The sequence below is a fragment of the Megalops cyprinoides genome, chromosome 15, assembly GCF_013368585.1.
Source record: "Megalops cyprinoides isolate fMegCyp1 chromosome 15, fMegCyp1.pri, whole genome shotgun sequence".
Lineage (NCBI taxonomy): Eukaryota > Metazoa > Chordata > Actinopteri > Elopiformes > Megalopidae > Megalops > Megalops cyprinoides.
Genome location: NC_050597.1, coordinates 4,261,641 through 4,282,772, shown reverse-complemented (window position 1 = coordinate 4,282,772; position 21,132 = coordinate 4,261,641). Strand labels below are relative to the sequence as shown.

The 21,132-nt window shown below is 42.4% G+C and overlaps 1 protein-coding gene across 1 annotated transcript in view; it reads left to right on the top strand.

Moving 5' to 3' along the window:
* Positions 1-8,345: 8,345 nt before the first annotated feature.
* LOC118790122 (E3 ubiquitin-protein ligase NEURL1-like) overlaps positions 8,346-21,132 on the top strand; it is a 36,290-nt gene continuing 23,503 nt past the window's right edge. Inside the window, exons 1-3 of the mRNA XM_036546954.1 lie at positions 8,346-8,538; positions 16,264-16,505; positions 17,411-17,732. Coding sequence (XP_036402847.1) covers positions 8,505-8,538; positions 16,264-16,505; positions 17,411-17,732 — 598 coding nt within the window. The 5' untranslated portion in view covers positions 8,346-8,504. The remainder of the gene's footprint in view (positions 8,539-16,263; positions 16,506-17,410; positions 17,733-21,132) is intronic.

Sequence of the window (21,132 nt, the reverse complement as noted above, 5' to 3'; positions counted from 1 at the left end):
ATCCAGGGCAACTGACATAGGTTACAATTTTTACATGTTACCCATTTATGCAGCTAGATATTTACTGAGACAATTCTGGGATAAGTACCTTGCCCAAGGGTACAGCAGCAGTGCCCCAATGGGGAATAGAATCGGCAACCTTTTGGTTACGAGTCCTGCTCCTTACCACTGCACTACTCTGCCAGCCCTACACAGGTACTAGAGGTATCAGGTCCCCTGTGAGGCTGCCATGTCATCACATCGTCAGCAGGCAGAATTCAGAGAGAAAAGCATTTCTCTGTGAAACAAAACAATGTACAACATGGATGAACATTAAAATAGCCGTTATAAAATAACCAACCGTGTGTGGCACGGATGACCCATTGTTAATGAATGTGGCACAACTCGACTGGAATTAAACAGTACAAATACAGATTGAATTCCTCTGAAAAGATGGTGTGTATAAGCAAGCTGCCAATACAGTTTGCCTGGGGACTGTTCAGTAAGCACAGCAGTTTTTCTGTTTAATCTTGTGATAAACACTGTCATCTCAATGTAGTTGGAACATTGTGCACCAATTTTATTTCATACTTAGGGCTATCACTAACATTTTTCAAGATGTTCAAGCTTTTGTGTTTTTTTTTTTTCTTCTCCTTCTCCTTCTTCTTCATCTGGCCTCACAATTTGGCTGGAAGGCCGTATTGATATTTAAGTGTCTCTCTCTGTCTTGGATCATATGTTGGTCTTATGTTACGTTATAATATTTTGCACATGGCCCGAGGGCTAGGATCCAAACCCTGAGATGAATAGAGTTTTTGTTTGCCACGGGACCTCCAAACAGGCGCACGGCTCCGTCTGACAACGCTTGTCGATTCGTCCGCGGGGGCTCTCGCCAGCCCTTCCTCTCATGGCCCCTTGGCAGCCGCTGCCGTGTTGAGGTGGTGAGGGCAGTGCTTTTCGGTGCCAGATACTGTGATAGAGTAGCACATTCACCAGACATGGCCGTGCTTCTCTCCCCTGCCGTCTCCAGCTCTGGCTACCGCTGCAGTACCTGTTTTGAGTTGGATTTATACGTGCACGCAGTTGCACCATCCTAGCTTGTCTCTATTTCCACTGGCTTTCCCCACACCACTCTTCCCACACACACACACACACAAACACACAAAAGACAAGTTGAAAATTGCAGATAATGCAACTGCATTTTTGTAAAGTAAATATACAAAAACAAATATGAAGGGAGTGCATTAATTACATTATGAAACACAATGATTGATGGTGATTGAGCTCTGTGTTCCAAAAAGACCCTGTTAAATCCTGAAATAGAAGAGGTAGCTCGAGGCTGCTGACCTCTGACCCTTGACCTCTGTGGGCTGTTAGGCCGGGAGGGAAAGTTTGTTCAGATGATCTTGGAAGGAATATGTATACCGTTTGGTGAGCATTGATGGGAAGAGAGAAACATATTTACATTTTAATGTGGAAACATCTCCCAGTGTCAGGACTGCGGCGTCTTAGCCGGTTGTTTTGTTTTCCCTGTCCATGTGCTTTTGTTTTTCCCTGTGTTCCAGTCCTGCCCTGCTCTCCGCCCTGTCGCCGCCCACCTGATTGCCTGACTGTCTTCACCTGCATCCTGTCTTCTCATCAGCCTTGCCCTATTTAAGTCCTGCCCGTGTCTTGTCTCATTGCTGGTTCATCCCGGTTCGCTGTGCCGTTACTCGCCGTTTGTCTTTTCATCGTGTCTGTCTGCCGGTTCTGTTTTCTTGCCTTTTTTCCCGACTTTGCTCCTTGTTCCTGCCCTGTGGTTTTGGTCGCCGTGTCTGTTCTGGTTTTTTGACTCTGTCTGCCTTGACTTCGTTTCTGGATTGCCTTCTGGACTTAATAAACCTGTGTGCCCAGTTTTCTGACTTTTTCTTCAGAGTTCTGACACCCAGGTGTTCATTCATGAACATTTCACATGACAGTGGCCTCTCACCTGTCTAATTACATGTAATATGGCAGCACACCTTTACACACATCACCTACTGCGTGGAAAACCCACAAAACTTAACACACATGTGAATTTACATAATAGGCACAATTTATCATAATGCAGGTAAAATATGTTTAATACATTCCACTTTGTCTTGAGGCTTATTACAGTCAGTCAGGTACAGAGTGTCTCAAGGATATGGTATAAATTTAGTACTAACTTTAAAGAAATAATGAGCCTGCAATACTGTTCTGACACCTGAATTCAAAAGTGCATTCACACAATAATATTTTATTTATTAAAACATGTTTCTGTGCCTTCCTCCTTGCACATGAGCTGCAAGGTAATACAGTGTTCAAACAACTTTGGCCATGCCGATACATGAAAAGCCATGACCTCACCCAAGCCTGTTTTTTAATTATTTTACTGAGCCTCCTGTCAAAGAAAATTTTCTATCCCTGTGGGATAGACAATAAAGTTTTTTATTGAATTGAAGCCTCAAGTGCTATTGTGGATAAGACACTACCAGGATAAACTGTGTGGAGGCAATCAATCATCTCTCAAAAATACAGTTTGGTTATCTGCATTATTTTGTACATCTGTGCATTTGTTAGCTATGAGTTATCAATTAAAAGTGATTGATAGATCAGGCTGCTTGTAATATTTTTCCATATTTGAGATCCCTCTACTTCACATTGGCTTCCAGCATGTAAAGTGATAGAGAGTTCTGTTCTTGATTTTACGCTGAAAAACACATAACCCATCTGGCATGTGTGTACGCGTGTGCATGCTTCCGTACGTGCGTGAGTGCATGCGCGTGTGCATGCACGTGTCCATGAGTGTGAGTGTGTGACTCTCTGCATTTGGAGGTTGCTGGCTGTGTACCGTTATGTGTGCCAGTCTAACAGTGAGTTCTGTTTAGTAATATTATGCTCTGAAAAATCTTTGTGTTGTCTTGGAAACGTCAAACACTGGTTGTCAAGCTTTTTGAAACTGAACGATGCCTTACAGTAAACAGAAGAGTGGAAAGTGCATGCATAAAAAAAAAGTGCATGCTGTCCTTGAATAATATTACATTATATTATTATTATGTTATATTATTCTAAAGCTGGTTCAGGGTCTGTCTTCAACCACTAACTCTGCTGATCTGAGTGAGATTTAATCACATGGGCAAATCTATATATGCATCCTATATCACAAAATTGGCCAGTTACTTTTCATGGCCAGATCACTGGGTTACATGTCACACCAAGGCAACAACAGGTTTTCACAGCCACAGTTAGTATATTTGTACATGCAGCAATAACTCAATAAGAGCTGAAATACAGTTTGTGTTGTATTAAACGAAAAGTGCTTTGTTTAGAAATGTTAGATATTACAAAGGTGTTTGCTTTGTATTATGTATAACAACCAAAACTGTATGAATATGCAGATGGAAAATTCCAAAATGGCACGTTTTTGTTGTGTGGTATAATGGTCTCCGAACTGAGGGAACTGGTAATTGGTCAGTCTGTTCCCCTCTGCCAAAAAGACAGCTTGGGCAATTAGGTTTGAGCCTATTAAGTGAAACTAATTTTCACATGCACTGGAAGTGCAGATGGTATCAAACATAATGATCTATTGGTTTACAATAAAATCAGTCCTGTTCCAATTAAGCTGCAGTCCAAGAGAGTTCCCAATACTTTAAAAATCCCTAACACTTTCAGAACACGGTCTTTGTCTCCAGTAAGACTACTGTTGATTTGTGCCGTAGTATTGAATCAATAAGTCATGGACAACTAATGGACAGAAGTAGGGGCAGTTGTGTGATGTAGTGGTAGGGAGCAGGGATAAAATCCAGAAGGTTGCTGGTTCAAGTCCACACTTGGGTATTGCTGTTGTACCCTTGGGCAAGATACTTATCCCTAAATTGCCTCAGTAAATATCCAGCTATAAAAATTGATAAAATTGTAACATATGTAAGTCACTCTGTATAAGAGTGTCTACTAAATGACAAGAATGTAAGGTAAGTAAGGTCAGGGACCAATGGACTAATGTTAGCAAAAGGTTTATGGAAAAGAACTACTTCCTCAACATTTTTAACTTGCTTTTCTCTGGGAATCATCTGTAACTCCTGATGATGTTTCAGCAGTTTAAAGTTTAGGGGAAAAAAAAGAACAGAGAGAGAAAAGCTCGGCATTTCCTCTTCTTCCAGGCGTTTCCAACAGAGCGAGCGAGAGAGTATCATTTCAGAAGATACATGTGTGCACGGTCTGAGTTTCATTTCAAGCACCTTCAACTTCATCACTCAGGCTCGTCCCAAAAACCAAATCCACATTGCCAAGGTTTCACTGTGGTTCAATCATGTTTAATTGTACATTATTATGTGGTAATGTTTCACATATGGCATTCTTGCTCTGGCTCAGTTGTACTCCCAATAGATCTTTATTTGTCAGTTGTAGTTTGTATTCTCAAGCCTGATGTCTTTAGCTTTAGTTAGAGGGTGAACTAATTGCATGTCCTTTGGCAAAAGCCACAACCATACCCTCATTCTTATATGTATGCCATCAGTGCAATCTGTCAAGTAAAAAGGCTAACAGAAAAAAGAGTTTAAAATGGGTACATTTTGGTGTTTTTTTTTTACATTCAAATGAACACTTTCTTCGGGGATTATATAAAAAAATAATTTGACATCAAAAAATACATCATAAAACACCAATGTAATATCAAGGTCATGTTACATATACATGTGAAACAATACTTTGCTTTTCAGAAAACAGCCCTACATGGCCTTTAAAAGTTAGATATCTAGTGCATGTATGTGTACTGTAAGAACACAAATACAGAAAAAAAGTATATACTGTGCTTATGTGTACCGTGGTAACACAGACAGAATTAGACGATCTATTGCAGGTATGTGTCTGTGTTGTACTCTGCCTCACTTGTAAGTCACTTTGGATAAAAGCGTCTGCTAAATGAGTAAATGTAAATGTAAAAAGCACAACATGTATGAGGCCTAAACATCAGATATCTACTGCAAGTATATGTACTGTGATAGCACAAACACAGCCAAAGAGTTTTACTGCTTGTATGTGTATTGTGAACACAAGCACAGCTCTTATGTGGCTTTTTAAAAACTCAGGTATCTACTGCATGTCTGTGTACTGTGATGACACAATCACAACATTTCTACTGCATGTCTGTGTACTGTGATGACACAATCACAAAATTTCTACTGCATGTCTGTGTACTGTGATGACACAATCACCACATTTCTACTGCATGTCTGTGTACTGTGATGACACAATCACCACATTTCTACTGCATGTCTGTGTACTGTGATGACACAATCACAACATTTCTACTGCATGTCTGTGTACTGTGATGACACAATCACAACATTTCTACTGCATGTCTGTGTACTGATGACACAATCACAACAAAACAGGCCCTTCTGCTGAAAGTGTCCCCTTAGACACCATGAAAGAAGCTAACACCTGCCACGTAGGTTTGGAAGCAGTTTGTTATGCTCAATGAATAATGGGCGGTTTTTATAACTTTGGGCAATAAAACTGATATCTACTGAGAGCAGCCACAGTAAATAACAGGCAGACATCAGTGGGAACTGTACGACAGAGAGGACACAGGCTGCATGCACCTGGACAATACATCACACCTATTTCCCTCCCAAGAAAACAGCTGTCAGCTCATAAATGAAGGCATTTTACACACGCCAGATGTAATCTTATGTGTCTTGCTTCACAACAGTGTTGAGGCAAAAAAACAAAACATTATCATGAAACAGTCTTCCTGATGATGAAGGTGCAAGATGCCATTACCTGGCAGGTAATATCTTAAAACAGTCATGGGCGATCGCTATGTTTTATGCAAAAAGTAATTACATAGTACAGGGCTGCTGGGAGCAATCAGCAGAAGTGATGAATAGACCTTACAGCCTTTATTTCCTCTGTTCAGCATTATGGGTAAATAAGTGACTTCAGCAGTTAGTTATTTCACAGACATTTAACAGGACTAAATGCAACCTGCATATACACTGGAAGTGAATGTATAAGGCAGTGCATACATTTTTGGAGATGGGAACTAGCTCATCTTGTGCAAATATTTAACCAATAATAAGTACCTTGTACCATTAACAGGCCAGCTTTAGGGGCCAGTGCATTTGTCTGAGTGTGTTACGTAATGCAATTTGGAACGGGCCCAGGGTTAATTAGGTAGCAACTGTCTAAGTGGGGGTGCATCACGCAGTGGTGGAGACAGCCAGGCCCAGACCATTACATAAAGGCAGAGGTGAGAGGGACAGACACAGAAATGTTGACAAAGATAGTGGCATTGGAAGGGAACCAAGGACACTGGCTCCTACTAAATAAAATTTTTTAAAGTATTTAATTTTTTTTTATTTTAAACGCAATGTATGGTTTAACGCACTTGTTAGCTTTACCTGCTAGTTTGTACCTTGCCTGGCCAACCTTTGAAAGTTGGTCATGCAGTGCTTCTAATTTTAACTCTGTATGGTTTTTCGCTTGTGTTGTGGCTCACTTGTAAGTCGCTTTGAATAAAAGTGTCTGCCAAATGAATAAATGTAAATGTAAATGACCAACAAAATGCCACTGTTCTGCACAACCAGCATGAATGCTGTATTCATATTTAACTTTGACTGACATCACCGCTAAATATGATTATGCTGTTAAACTCTACATGTCACTGACACTATATCATGTAAAAATGTCTTATTATGTGCATAAACAGTGACTCATTTCATGCCCGTTTACTTAAATCAGGCAAATAAAACTGTGACAATTCTTTGGCCTGACACTGCTGGCTTAATTCCAGTCTTTCATTCTGACTTCTGACACACAGCACAACTTCGCCTGCTCCTCTGCTGGGCTCAGGCCTCCTCTCTCAGCCCCCAGCGAGTGGCATCTCTGCGTGGGCGACAGCATTTCTGGATAGACAACGGCTGTCAGAAAATATAAGTGTTTCACTGTGCACGGGCACTCACAACTGCTGTTCACTCACAAACGTGTGCGCCATGGCAACCACTGTCTGCTCACAATGTGTGGACCGTGTGGGTGACCTGTGGTCTACAACCCTACCTCACCCTGCGGCAGGGACCTCATTTGGGTCAAAATCACGGCATAGTATGATATTTTTATTGCTATCTATACATCATTGTTGCTGTTATCATTATGACATTTTAAAAAAGTGATTCTTTTTTATAACAATCTGATGCGTTTTCAGTGCAAAGAAAATAAAGCATTCCTTTACAAGCTTGAATGGCTTAATTGTCTCCACGCGGCCTACATGACAAAACTTTAGCCTTATTTAAAATGTCAGTAAGATGACACTCCATTCCTCTGTGGATGCAGACAAACTATATCTCATCTACCATTTTGAGTCAGTCATCTCCACACATGAAAAAAGCAGTGCTTGCAGGTCTGTGTCTTGTTGCTACCTAGCAAAATAACGACTCTGAGGTATTTGCTGTGTAGTTTGTTGTGAGGACGGTGGTTACCGAGAGGCAATTAAAAACAGTTGTCTGTGTTTGAGAAGAAGCTGTCAGGTCGTCTTGGATCAGCGTTGACAAGCGAGGTCATAGCCTGTAGCTCTGTGCTGCCACACAGTTTATCTGCCACAGAGACGAGACCAAGTGGCAGTGTAAAATTTTCAGGGGTGGTGTGTCAAAGCACGGAGAAAGAGGAATGTTCCTCCGAGGCTCCAGCGCTGCTGAATCTCACCGCAAACTAATCTTTGGTCCACTCTCACCATGACACATGGTCTGGCAGCACTGGCATGATTTGGTTACGCTGTGTTTATTTATTTATTTACTCATATTTATTTATTTCAGAACCGCAAAAATGGCAACAAAGGCTTGTTTTGGATGACAGTGGTTTCTGAGAAAATTTTAAAATCTTCCTTTATGAAATGCGCTGAGGAGCAAGAAAAGGATACGAAAAATGTGTTGGATATTAGGAAAAATCAGCTGACATTTTAAGAAGGTTGCATTAGTTGACCTTGTGTGACCCAGACTGAATAGACATTAATGTTGCTGTCAGCCTTGAAATGTCCTGTTTCCTGTGTTTACTTTTTTATTTTAACGCAAACTTCGAAGAATGTGATAAACTGGGAGAATGAATACTGAGGGTTTATTTGTGTTGTGTTTATTCACTTGACGGTTGCGCTACGTTTACGTTCAACTACACTGTCCGGAAAAAAGCGCAACCTCCTTACCGAGCCTTCAGTGCGTTTACGTTGCGCCTGCTCCCTTTCGGAGCGCTTGTCCGTTGGAGTGCGGCACCGATGGTGTTAACCCCGTCTACTATGGCTCCGCCTTCTTATGTTAATTTCAATGTGGTCTTGTAGCTTGTGGCGGAGGGCGCAACGTGAATGCGGTGCGCTCTGTTCTTGCGGGCTGTTTTGGAGCCGAGTTGCTCCTGCAGTGTGAAATATCGAAAGCGGTCAATGCAAGCCATGCTGTCGGCGAGGATTTCAGCTTCGTAGCCAGCTGCAGAGTAATTATTTTACAAAAAAGAGCAGAGAAGATCTCACCTTGAGACGTGTAATGGGAGGTCAGATAACCCGAAATACCTTGTACGGTAAGGGAAAACACATTTCAGAAGGGCAGAACTCTTTGGCTGACATAGCTAATGTAATGTTAATGCACCTTGTATTTCATTAACCTCAGGGTAATATATGCACAGTGTATTATAAACAAAGTTAACAGATATATCATTCAACTTTCTGTTATGTTACAGAAGTGACCTAAAGCATGCCGAGAAGCGATTCATATTAGATGATAATAAAACTCAGCTAAGATACGGTAGCTGCACATACAGGTTGTTAGTATTTAAATGTATACATTTTCACTGTTGCAAGATATCAAGTGGTATTTCTTGGTACATGGCAGTAACTGTCAGACTATTATAGGTGATACTCCACAATATATCGCTGTTTTTTTTCTTGTGAAAATTATCTGAAAATGTGATAAGGTAGTATTGAGGTACATATTAATTGTTAATGAAAATCCTTCAGCGCATTTTCCCGAATAGTGACGAATTCGGGAACTTGGATGCGTAGTTTTCGGCTGCGGAGCTGTTTCAATGCAAATTTCCGAACAGATAGGATTTAAATATGGAAGTTGGCGGTTGGTGGCTGGTGGAGGAAAACAGAGTCAAGTGCAGGGCAGTGCGGACAAGTATTCAAAAGTTAACTGTGTAAAATATCTTTGGCCTTATTGCGTTGGAGTTGGCCCATAGCTATGACGTGACGTCGAAGTGGAATTCCCATAACTTCACTCGTTGCCGTTTTGTTTTGGTAGAGGCTGGCCATTGTTATAGGGTTGTATTGTCTCCTCTTTTTTAATTTAGCTCTTAAAAATGAACAGTAGCCCACTTCTTGTTTATATTTTCCAAATGTAGTAACTTGTTATTTATTAACAAGGTATTATTTTATTTTTCGATTATAAAGATTTAAAATGAACTTCTAGAAAACACACTTGAACAATATTTGAATGTCAGCAGTGCAACCAGAATGTTTCGGTGCAAGTTTTAAGTTGATTGAAAACCTAAAATTAAAGCCAAGCACTTATCACAAAAGTAATCCATTTAGTCAGGGGTATCATTACAAATGTAAGAAATAAAATATGCCAGCATTCCTACTTAAGAGAAGTTTACACTGAGTTTGGCCTTGTTTAACAACTTCATCTGAAAATATTGCTCACTCATTACTTAGCAGAGGGTGGACTGTCAACGGTGAATGTACACAAGCAAGATTCAGAGGTGAACCTTCAGAATCCCTTTGGGACTGGGGGGAGGTAACCCTGTTATTAGACTAATACTGCTGCTGTTCTCCCGGTCAGTTGGTCCACACCTTGGACCTACTGCTCGTACTCACAGAATTCTGGACTAATTAAGTGTAATAATTGATCCAGTGGAGTTTTTAAAGGTATGTTGAGGAACAGACACTTGAGAGGCCTCCAGCTTTAGGAGATACCTATTGAAGTTCTGCTGAGTGGTTATTTGAGTCTGACTATTAGATCAGGTGTCAGTGCCAGTGCTGCAAAAATGATTTTGAACTTTTATCATTTAATTGATCATTTTGTGAATGTGAGGTTAATTCTTTGTTGCCGATTCCTGCATTCAAACGTAATTTAATTTAATGTAATTTAACCTGTTTACTATGTCAATAGACTACATCCTACCAGCCATAAAACTGAATTCCAGCAGAGATAAAAACCAAATTCAGTAGTTTACAGAACGCAGTAGTGAAAATAGTGCACCTGTTGATCGCTAACCCTGGACAGGATTGGGCATTACAAACTGCATTACCTGCAAAATGAGAGCACCACAGTCTTTATGAGCTTTGCTGGTCAGTTTTTAAATATTTGGAGTGTATGATTACAAGCCTTGCCTTGAACCACATGTTATACTCCAAGCTATTCCATGTTAATTTACAGCGCTGACACCATTTATTTACAATAATGGTGTCTTTAAATGGTAAGCAAGCCTTCTTAAAGTTACTGTTTGGTAGCCCCAGTATACATCATGGAGCCGTTGCAGACTGCTGGAGTTAGATTTGTTTACATAGCCTTTACCTACATCAAATTGTATGGGAAACCTGACAGTCTGATAACTTTGCACACAGTTCTGCTTGTGTTTGTAGGCCATATTTTTTTTAATGTTTAGAAATGAAAGGTAATTCTGTTTTTCTTTGCGAATGAATGAAAGGAAAGTGGTTCTGTAGCATTAAATTCTCATCAGCACTCATTGTCACCCCAGTCAGGCCTAACAATGACTCAACTTGACAGCTAGTCTGTCACATGGGGGGGGGTTTGGGGGTGGCGGTGGGGAGGGGGGGGGGGGTGAATGTGAGTGTTTGTCCCAGATTAGCAGGGCAAGCCTTGGGGATGTGCATCAAGCATTTCATTTGGAGAGGCAGAGTTATGGCCAGGGAGAGAGGCCAGGTGGAGATCAGAGGGGCCTGCTCCTTCTGCTGCATGTGTGTGTCAGCTGATAACACCAGTCCGGGTGTTCTGAGAAGAAGCAGCATTTTTTTAACCTGTGAGCCCAACATGACCGTGGCTTCTCTCTTTAACTTCGCTCTGCCCTGCTGATTGATAAGTCCTGTCAGAATGTACTGCTCCTTAAAAATGCAGAATTACTGAAGTTACACTCATGCATGGGCATGTTTGCTGGTTCTTAAAAATCTGTGGTGTGAAAGGAATAAAAAAATGTAACTAAAATGGTAAGAGCAGTTGATAGTTTGGTTTTAAAATAGCCTTGGTGGAAAAATTTATTCTTTATTCAACGCAAATGACAGTTCAGGGAGGCCTTTTTAATTCTTAATCAGGTCATCTTATCTGATCAGCCAGATTTAGCTGTGTCCATAGTCATTGGTGTCTGTTGAAGCAGGTCTTGTCCAGTCAGTGCCTGGATGCAGTACTGACTTTTCGATGTTCACCGTCACATGGCAGTGACATCACAACCACAGGGTTTGACATTTAAGGATGTACCGAGTCCAGGACAGTTACATCACTGTAACATGACATAAAGTGACCGTGTCACCCGTGTAGGTGGCAAGGAGGGGGGATGGGCCAGTTGCCGTCCTCATACAGAATGGAAACAGACGGTTGCGTCTTGAGTGTTTGGAGGTCATTTCTTTTATCCTGACAGAATCCTGATGAATACCTTTAAGATCTAGACTTAAAGGTTAGACTTTGAAAGTCAAGCTTGGCTTTAAAAGCACCAATTGAGAATACTAAGAGAGAGTAAAAATACACTGTCGAATGACCCCGCCATGAGTGATTAGGCCGGCAGCAGTGGGCATCCTCTGGGCCTGATTTGGGGTTGATGTAGTGAAGTAGTTGCTTTTGAGCACATAAACTCCCCACACAGGTATGTGGGGTTCACAACACACAGATGCATTCCCTACAGAATGAGTTGTTTTAATGACACTGGAAGCCAGTCTGAGGCAGATATCCATGCAGGCCAGATAAGAATGATGAAGCTCTTGGCCTATAGTGCTATCACACAGAAAGAGTCCAAATCCATGTAGCATATTAAACAACTGGAAACATTTCACCCCAAGACATGAATAAATTAATGTTCATTCTCAGTATCCCAGCCTTAAACTGAACACTTGTGCTGGAAGCACGTTTAGACAGTGTTAGATGTTTAGACAGTGTCTATGACACGCTGTGATGATGTCATAATGCCAGTGCCAGAGCTGTCCCGGCACATTGGTGGTTTTTTTTTTTTTTATGTCAGTCTTCTTTGTATTTTAAGACCCCTACAGATCAAACAGCAGGACATTCAGAGTGACTAGCTGTTCTGCACAGCATCTGAACACGTCAGTACACTCACACATAAACACACACACACACACACACACACACACACTGAGTAGTTGAAATGGCTTCTATGACCCCCCCCCCCAGAGCTAATCACATAAGACCAATGACATTAGAGCAGTTACATTTATTTTTGGGTGTATTTGCATAAATACTTTGCGCTTTTGACTCTGATAAATTTCTATAACTGATTGGAAATTCCCCTTCAGTAATCAGTTCAGCTGTCTTACTGCAGAGTATGTTGGTGAAGCAACAGAATTTTCATACGTTGCATAATATACTTTTTTTTTTCCCCCAACTGCATTATATAAATGTTATTATCTTGGTTGTACAACCACTTGCGCTGAATTATTGCCTGTGACCCTAACTTGGATAGCTGTTGAAATTGTCCACAGAAAGGAAAATAAACACAAACAATGGATTTGTGGTCATCACAGCTGTGGCTTTAGGGCCCAGACAACAATCAGCTCTTACAGTGAAGGATTTAAATGTTTCCTGTTACCACACAATTCATTATCTTTTATTTTTGTTTAAATAGAAAATGGGTTTGGCCTTATATATCATTTGATTGTATTACTTTTACTTCAGTCCAGACATAAGCATTAAATATTATTTGACACTGTTATACTGAGGAAGACATTGGGGTACCGCATGATTAAAATGGCATTTAGTTTATGTTATTTCAGTGGAATGCCAGTCATAGTGTTTAAATTGTCAAAATAATAAAATTATCAGTATCTGCCATGTCATACACTTTTTTTGCAGGCATTATTTTGGGAATTCCATGAAATAGTTTTTTTTTATATATATCTGTTTTATTTGTATGTAATGAGGAAACATTTTAGCTTAAGAGCAGACCGTAACTTTCTTAACACAGATTATATCACTTCAGTATGGATCATGCCATGACATCATCATTGAAAACTGCATCAAACTGGGTTTTGGAAACCAGGCACATCGTCTGTATGTATTTTGCTTTCAGCTTCTAGCACCCAGCTTATTAGGAGAAACGTAATAACCGGGGAGAATCAATCACGCAGTTCTGTGTGCTGTTAAACAACAGATGTGCTATCAGTGGGGAGGCCGGCGCTGAATTCCCTTTATTGGTTCCCGTATGGAAATGTGCACCTTTTGCCTTACCCGCTTCCCTGTAATCAGTGGGAGAGATAAGCCACCCCTTCCTACATATGTACCGTACATCACATCTCTCCACAGATCTCTGCTGGAGAGCTGGCGGATTGGCTCTGCTGTCAGATAGAGTGGCAGCCTGGCTCCAGACCTGCAGGATTTTGTGTGGGTTGTGAGAATCATAATGAGCGGAGGGACTGTTGCAGGAATAATTTTGATGCAGCGTTCAGGACCATTAGACAGGCTCTTGGCAGCTAGAGCTCGGTACCAATTTAGTTTATTAATTGCGATTATTCATCAACAAAAAGCCGTTGCATTTTTCATTTCCAAAAAAAAAAACAAAAGAAAGTGCCAGAAAAGTAATAGTTCTGCAAACAGCGCATCCTTGGGGAGAGGGTGATGCTTTGAAGAGGAACGCGAGAATGAAAACACCAGAGCACACCGAGGAATGGGAAGCCGTGTTGATTCAGTACCAACAATGGCTCAGAGCCCAGTGCAGCTTTATCAGCGTTTCACAAAAAAAAACCCAGTCAGAAGTGAGGAAAAGCTGAAAGCCGTGCTTCTTGTCATTAAAGAAATAAACAGTTCATAGTGAACATTAAAATAAACATCATAGTCTACTTGTGGAGGAGTGTTTTTATTACAAATGAAATAAATAATGTGTGCGGATTGTGAGTGTTGATTGAATGATTTTGGCGTGAGTTTGATTAGTGGATTGCATGTAGCATAATATGAGCATTGTACACTCAATTACCTTTCTTTTGTGGAAGTCTTACCTCACCTTTTAAGGGAATTGTAAATGGGCACAGATGACTTGGTTGATGAGCTGGTTTAACCAGTCAAGCGCCAAGCCTGTTAGTACCAAGAAAAGAAAGACAAACAAGTAGATTCTGACAGTCAAGTTTACACTGAGGGAGGAATGTGGAAAGTTCAGACTGATTAATATGTAACAGGGCACTTAGAAATGGTGTTATTATATTTGAAGCCTGACCTCTAATGTCCTAACCTCTCACGATTCAGTGGACAGAATGTTCAGAGCTGCCTGAAATACCAGTCAGATTTCCTTTCTCTTCAGCCGCTGAGTGCCACCAGCTCTGGCAGGGTAAAATGACTTCTTGTCTCTGGACACACCTGCTTGTGTCCCATTCATAAAGACAGTCATTCATGCTGCCTCCTTGCAATTAATTAAGCGTGAACCACATCCAATGGTTTTAGGTTTCTAATACTGTTCGGCGGCCCCACAAAGTACTGCTGTCCCCTGTTTAAATGAATGCGGTGCAGCGGGCCTTCATGCATCTCTGATGGATTTGAAGGAGCCGTGTCCCTGTGCTGTGCTCTAAATTCATACGGGATCGTTTCTCATTTTCTCCTCGTTTCTTTTTAAGAAGCCAGCTAATGCTGTGATTAGGGCCGAAATTTGGATCGAAAGAAAGACCATATGTTTTTGTCAGCCGGCCAGGCACACAGTAGGTAAAGGTAGCTACATGTTCTGTTTTTCATAAATAAAATGTCACCTATAGTAGAAATCTGAATGTTGGGATGTGGCAGACAGCACATTGCATTTTTTAACATATTAAAAAAATACAGTTACACAAAAAAGTTATGGGTGAAAGAATATCTATGTATCCATTTGAGTCAGGTTTGGTATTTGCTATGTTGTTTTTTACAGCTTTTGGAAGTAATGTTAGCCTTTAGCCATGCTAAAGGTTTATCAAATACAGTATTATGTAGTTGCTCATGCCTTTGTCCAGGGTGATATTTCTACAGCTAGTTACTGAATCAGCAGTGCAGTTCCATGGGTTTGAACCGGCAACCTTCTGTTTAAAAGGCCGGTTAGTTTGCATCATTCCATTCGTGTTTGAATTTGATCCTGAATGTTCTCTTCTTTGACAGGATGTACAATGTGACATGGATTCTCTGGGCAGAACAGTAATCCAGATCTCTCTCCAAACAGTACTGTGTCCTGGCTCTGACCTTGTGCATTTGCCAGAATATCGCATCGTACGCCTTTGGTGCATCTTTCTGGTCCTTTTACACCATGTACATACTATACTATTCTCTCATGACCTGTCCTGTGCCAAGTTGGCTTTCTGTCTAATAACAGAAAACAAAGGCTGTTGCAGGAGGTGACCAATTATTTAAATGACCTCATTTTCTGTGAGTCTCACAGCTGCGGACCTTTCTGTGGGAACTAGGAAATTATTCTCATCCCAAAACCTTAGCACCCCCAGCAGAATGTAACAAACTGTTTACTAAAGTTCTGTCCATCTCTCTGTGCACTCCACATGAATTCCTGCATTTGTGCATACATTATGGTTTTTGTATGTTGACAGTTTGACTGTTGGTAAAGCAGTGACATTTACCTGTTATTTGCATATAATAACAGTTACGTGTAAATGAGTAACAGTCAAAGGTGGGAATGTTTTATCATTAAAATGCAGTCAGTGTTGTTTTAATGAACGACCTACTAAAGCGAAAAAAAAAAATTCAAAAAGGTTGTTTTTCAAAAAGGCAACTGTTCTACCTGTCTGCCAATCTTATGCTGGCATTTCTATAATCAGGACTTAAGCACTTAATTACCTCAGTATCCTAGAATACATATTCTAGTGATTGTGTGTAGAGAAAAAAGAATTCTGAGAACAGTTCTGTATATTTACCCATGGTGTTTCTGTGTTCCTGTGAATTAATTTCAGTTCCAATGCCAAATAAAGATGCACCTGCTCTAGTGAGTCTGCCACACCTGCAAAGCACAGGTTTTCTTTCCTGAAAGCAAAACACTCCGACTGTCACATGACACCGAGAGCCACTGTACTTACGCAGAGTCGCCCGTCTGCTTCCCTCACAGATACCCTGGGTGGTCCGTTCCCCGGCACCTCTCACCGATGCCCCCACAAGCCCAAGCGCTGCCTCCCAGCGCCCCAGCGGGGGGTGGTCCCGGCCAGCCCCCTGCTCTTCCACCCCAGCGCCAAGGGCTCCCAGATTGTCATGGACCTCACCCAGCGGGCAGTCAAGAGGCAGGCCAGCTTCTGCAATGCAATCACTTTCAGCAACCGGCCCGTGGCTGTGTATGAGCAGGTCCGGCTCAAGGTACGCCGGGAGCACCAGCCCTCACCTCTTTTAGATTACATTACATTACAGGCGTTTAGCAGACGCTCTTATCCAGAACGACTTACATCAGTTATGTAGTAGTATATAGTAGTTACAGTACTATTAGTAGTGTGCAGTGGTGAGGAGAAGGGTTCATAACTGAAAGGTTACTTTCAGGTTCATAACTTGAAAGGAGTACTCCTGCTGTACCTTTGGGCAAGGTACTTAATCCAGAATTGCCTCAGTAAATATTCAGCTGTATAAATGGATTAAATTTGAACTTACATATATGTAAGTCGCTCTGGAAAAGAGCTTCTCCTGGATGGCAATAATGTAATGTAATGAATGGTAACGCTGACGTGTGGGCCAAAGAGGACCTGCAAGTTTCCCGCTGCTGATGTGAATCTATCCGTGTCTGCAGAACGCAGGAACGCCTCCCGACCTGCACAGCCAGTTTTACAGTGCGATAAGAGCCACAAAAATAGCAGCTGCCATGCTACTAAATGCATGTCTGTGTGTTTATGTACGCTGGGAAATACATTTAATCTGCTGACACTCCTGAGCAGCAGTGGAGGTTTAATCCGTAGCTTTTCTACAAACTTTTTCCTGTGTTAGACACCGGTGTCATTGCAGTGTTAGAGATAGTTTTGGGGTGATGGAATTTACATTTTTGCTGATGCTCTGAAAAAGCTGGGAAACCCTCTGGCTAAGCATGCTATCGTATATAGTTACTTTAAGTTTTCCTGAGCACCGGTTTAAATTAAAAACGTAAAAACGTGGGAATCGGCAGGTTGCACTGATGTGAAGTGAGGGGGCTGCTTTCTGCAGAAAGCCTTAGAGTCACAATGGAATGCAGCGTTTCACGTGAAATCAAACCCCTGGCCACTGAACCCGTGTACTCGCAGATCACCAAGAAGCAGTCTTGCTGGAGCGGTGCGCTGAGGCTGGGCTTCACCACCAAGGACCCCTCCCGGATCAACCCAGACAGCCTGCCCAAGTACGCCTGCCCCGACCTGGTGTCCCAGACCGGCTACTGGGCCAAGGCCCTGCCTGAGGAATTCGCCAATGAGGGCAACGTGGTGGCCTTCTGGGTGGACAAGAAGGGCCGGGTCTTCTACCGCGTCAACGACTCCAGCCCCATGCTGTTCTTCAGTGGCGTCTACACCGCCGAGCCTCTGTGGGCCCTCATCGACGTCTACGGCCTGACCCGGGGAGTCCACCTTCTGGGTGAGTCTCGAAAAAGATGTAGACCGCTCCAATACCTCACACCTTCTGTCCCCTCATCTCCAGAGCTCTGAATATGTGCTCAACAGAGGTTAAAAGCATGTATGTGCTTGAATTATTTTAGTTTCTAGGCTGCCTAGTTTCAGGTTAGCACAAGTTAACTTGTGGTAGGGCTTGAATAGTGTTATGCTCACACTCACTGGACGGGGTCTGACACTATTCCTCATTCCCCGCTGTTCTCTTGTGCTGGAAATCGCTCCGAACAGGAGTGTCTGCTAAATGAAAGTAGTGTAAAGTAAAAGTCACCACATTGTAGGCGATCATGCTCTCCTGAAGCATTCGGGCACATTTTTGGCTTGCTTTCAGAATTTTTTTTTTTTTTTTTTTTTGTCTTATCTTGGTTGAAATCTTTACCGATGATTTGTTGCAAACAATGGAATGGTTGGTCTTTATATTTTCCATTACACAGTTCCACTGGAAAAGAGATGGGAAAGAAGAGATTACAAGGGTTGCCTGCTAACACAGACATTAGAATGGAAGAAAAGAATGGGGAAAACCATAAATCTCCTCTGAGTGCCCAATGAACCTGTTTCCATAGTTTTGCCACAAACAATTGAATATAATCCAGGAACATATTTTACATGCCATCTGATTGCTTGTTACCCTACACTACATAATGGTATGTGTAGGTAAAGGAAAAAGTGCATTTTGTTGAACCTGCTTCTTGTGTGTACAGTGTTGTTTAACCATAGTGAATCACCGTAGCTTCCAGAGTTTGTATAGAATGAGGGACTGACGCTAAGGTAAATATACCTGGGTTCCACGTAGTCATTAAGCCACTTGCTTAGAAGATGAAAATGATAAAACAGAAGATTTATCATTTTTTTTATTATTCTTTTTTTTCTAAATCTGGCAGCTTGTCAGGTAAATTAATTTGTTGAGGTTTTTGTTCAATACATGGCATCACCTGTTCCAGCGTGTGTTAGCACGGAAATGGAAGAAGCAAGAGTGATGCTGTCTGTTTCGCTGAAAGAGCGAATTGTTTGTCTGTGACAGCTTTATCATTAGCAGTGTGACAACACGGGACAGAATGAATCTGGATGCCTGTGTGTGGTACGGAGCGGTCCAGTCCTTAGTGATGTGCCTGCAGCCCTTTCCTGCCCTGGAGCGGTGTCTGTCATACCTGCCATGCATGCTCTGAAACATCCTCATTCAAATGCATGCGCACCTGTCCTCTTTGGAAACTAGCCCGCGCGTTCATTGGTATTATAGCGTTGAACATATCGTTCCTGCTGTGTAAAAACATGTTTGCAGAACCCACGATCATCAGTACTTCATTGCCTGTCGCGATCTGATAAGGCTGACTTTATGCCCACAGATAAATTCTGTAGAGCACCACTGATGTAGCCATCTGTATGCATAAGCTCATGTGTATGTCGAAATATGGCTCTTACAACGTTTTCGATACTGTGTGGGAAGTAGTGTAAATGTTCTGGACTTTATCATTAAATATTCCATCTTGAATGCTTCAGCTCAAACTCACTATGTCTCCCCCTGGCTGGCTGAAGAAATGTCAAATGCAAACTTGCGCACCCCCCCTGTTTGTCTGCCGATAATTAGCTGAGCTTCGAGTAGTTCAGTTCAAGTCTATTCAAATGTACACCAAAACATACATAGCGAATCCTCTTCATCTTTGCTCTGTTTGCTATGATATTTCGACCATATGACTCTGTGTGTCTGTGGGCTTTGCTATTAATACCCCCTAATATTGTCATACCCGCGCAGTCAATTTTGGGACGAATCCCTCTGCTCTCGAGGGAAATTGTGCTGTCATCGTGTCCGGTAAAAATAGACCGGGGGGGTCACATATTCGACAGATAGCCCCTCTCCCGCGCATGGGGAGATAGGACGGAGGCCGCCGTTCGACTGGCACGGCCCGAAATGAGGTTAAACGGTGCTATCTCGAGCTCCCCGGCCCTGTGGGTTCGCTGTGATGACATGAGGTGCAAGGCTCTCGTTCCTCGACAGATTCGAGGAGAGGTGACAGCGGGAGAGAGAGCAGGGCCACAGCAGCGCTCTGTCCGCTCGCGGAGAAACCCGCGGCGGAAAGCCAGAACCACCTCCTTTCTCTCCAAACCCGGAAAGATAAGCAGCTAATGCAGTTTGCGGCAGTTGCTACCAGTGACATTGCTGTGGCCACGCTTGGGGCGAAGTGGACAGGCCAGGCTACGCCAAGCCAAAACCCGCTCTGGAGATCCTGGGCTCCCCGCTACACCGCTGGCTGCGGCTTTCGAAACCGTCATCCCCGGTTCAGTCGGTTCCTGGCAACACCCCGCTTTCCAACTTGGACAGGAAAGCTCTCCCATTAGGGGCCCCATGGCAGGACAGCGTATGAAATCTGGGCCAGTTCAGCCATCAGATACTGATTATTGGATTAATACTCCTATGCATGGGGAGAGCACTGGTCTATGTCTACAACGTTCATGTAATCTTTATGCTGAAAAGACATTTCTTAGCATGGACCATGCCAGGTGGTTGCCACATACACACACATACACATGCGCGCAGACACACACACACAAACACACACACACTCCCACACACACGCATGCACACAGTGTGCTCCCTCGGCTGAAGGCACTCCGAGTTTGACCCCAGGCCATAGGGCTCAACCTGCACTTAAGACCAGCGAATTGGCTACAGAACTATTTGAGAGCTTGAGATGGCTCATGCAGAATTTTTAACATGACTCGTCTGGTCCTATAAAAAAATGTACACAATGATAATTCAGCTATGTCTTTCGCCCTCATTTCTCCTTTCTCCATTTAAAAACATTTCATATGCTTATGAGATTATTTGATTGCCTTTGACTTGGGGCTATGACAATGTAAAGTACCAGCTGCCGGTTTTTTGGGTGTGTAAATTCAACAGATGAGAGATTGACTATAGGTATGTGGCGTAACTACTGCATTTTCATGGAGGACTTTGCATATGTTCCTTGGTGGAGACGAAGTTCCTGTGTGGATGACTCAGAGCACCATGCCTGCAGGGAACCAGAGGGCTCTTCCGCTATCAGTTTACCTCTATGGCATGGGAACGTGACCGGCCGAGAGCATGGTATATCTCAAAGCTGTAGCGTTGCCCCGACAACTGGGCTGTAATTCAAAAGGCACTTAGACACAGAAATATCTGAGGTCATGGCAGAGCGGGCACATGTGCTCTGTCCTCTCTGACAAAGAAAACCTTCATTCGTCGTGACTCGTGGTACTTACAGAGAAGGGCTGTTAGGCAAGTGTAGTGTGTGTACATTTGCCTCTGTATCCCTGTAGGAATGTCATAGCAGGATATCATGGTCAAATAGGTTTACAGAATAGGTGTAGAATTGAGATATGAGCCATGTGTA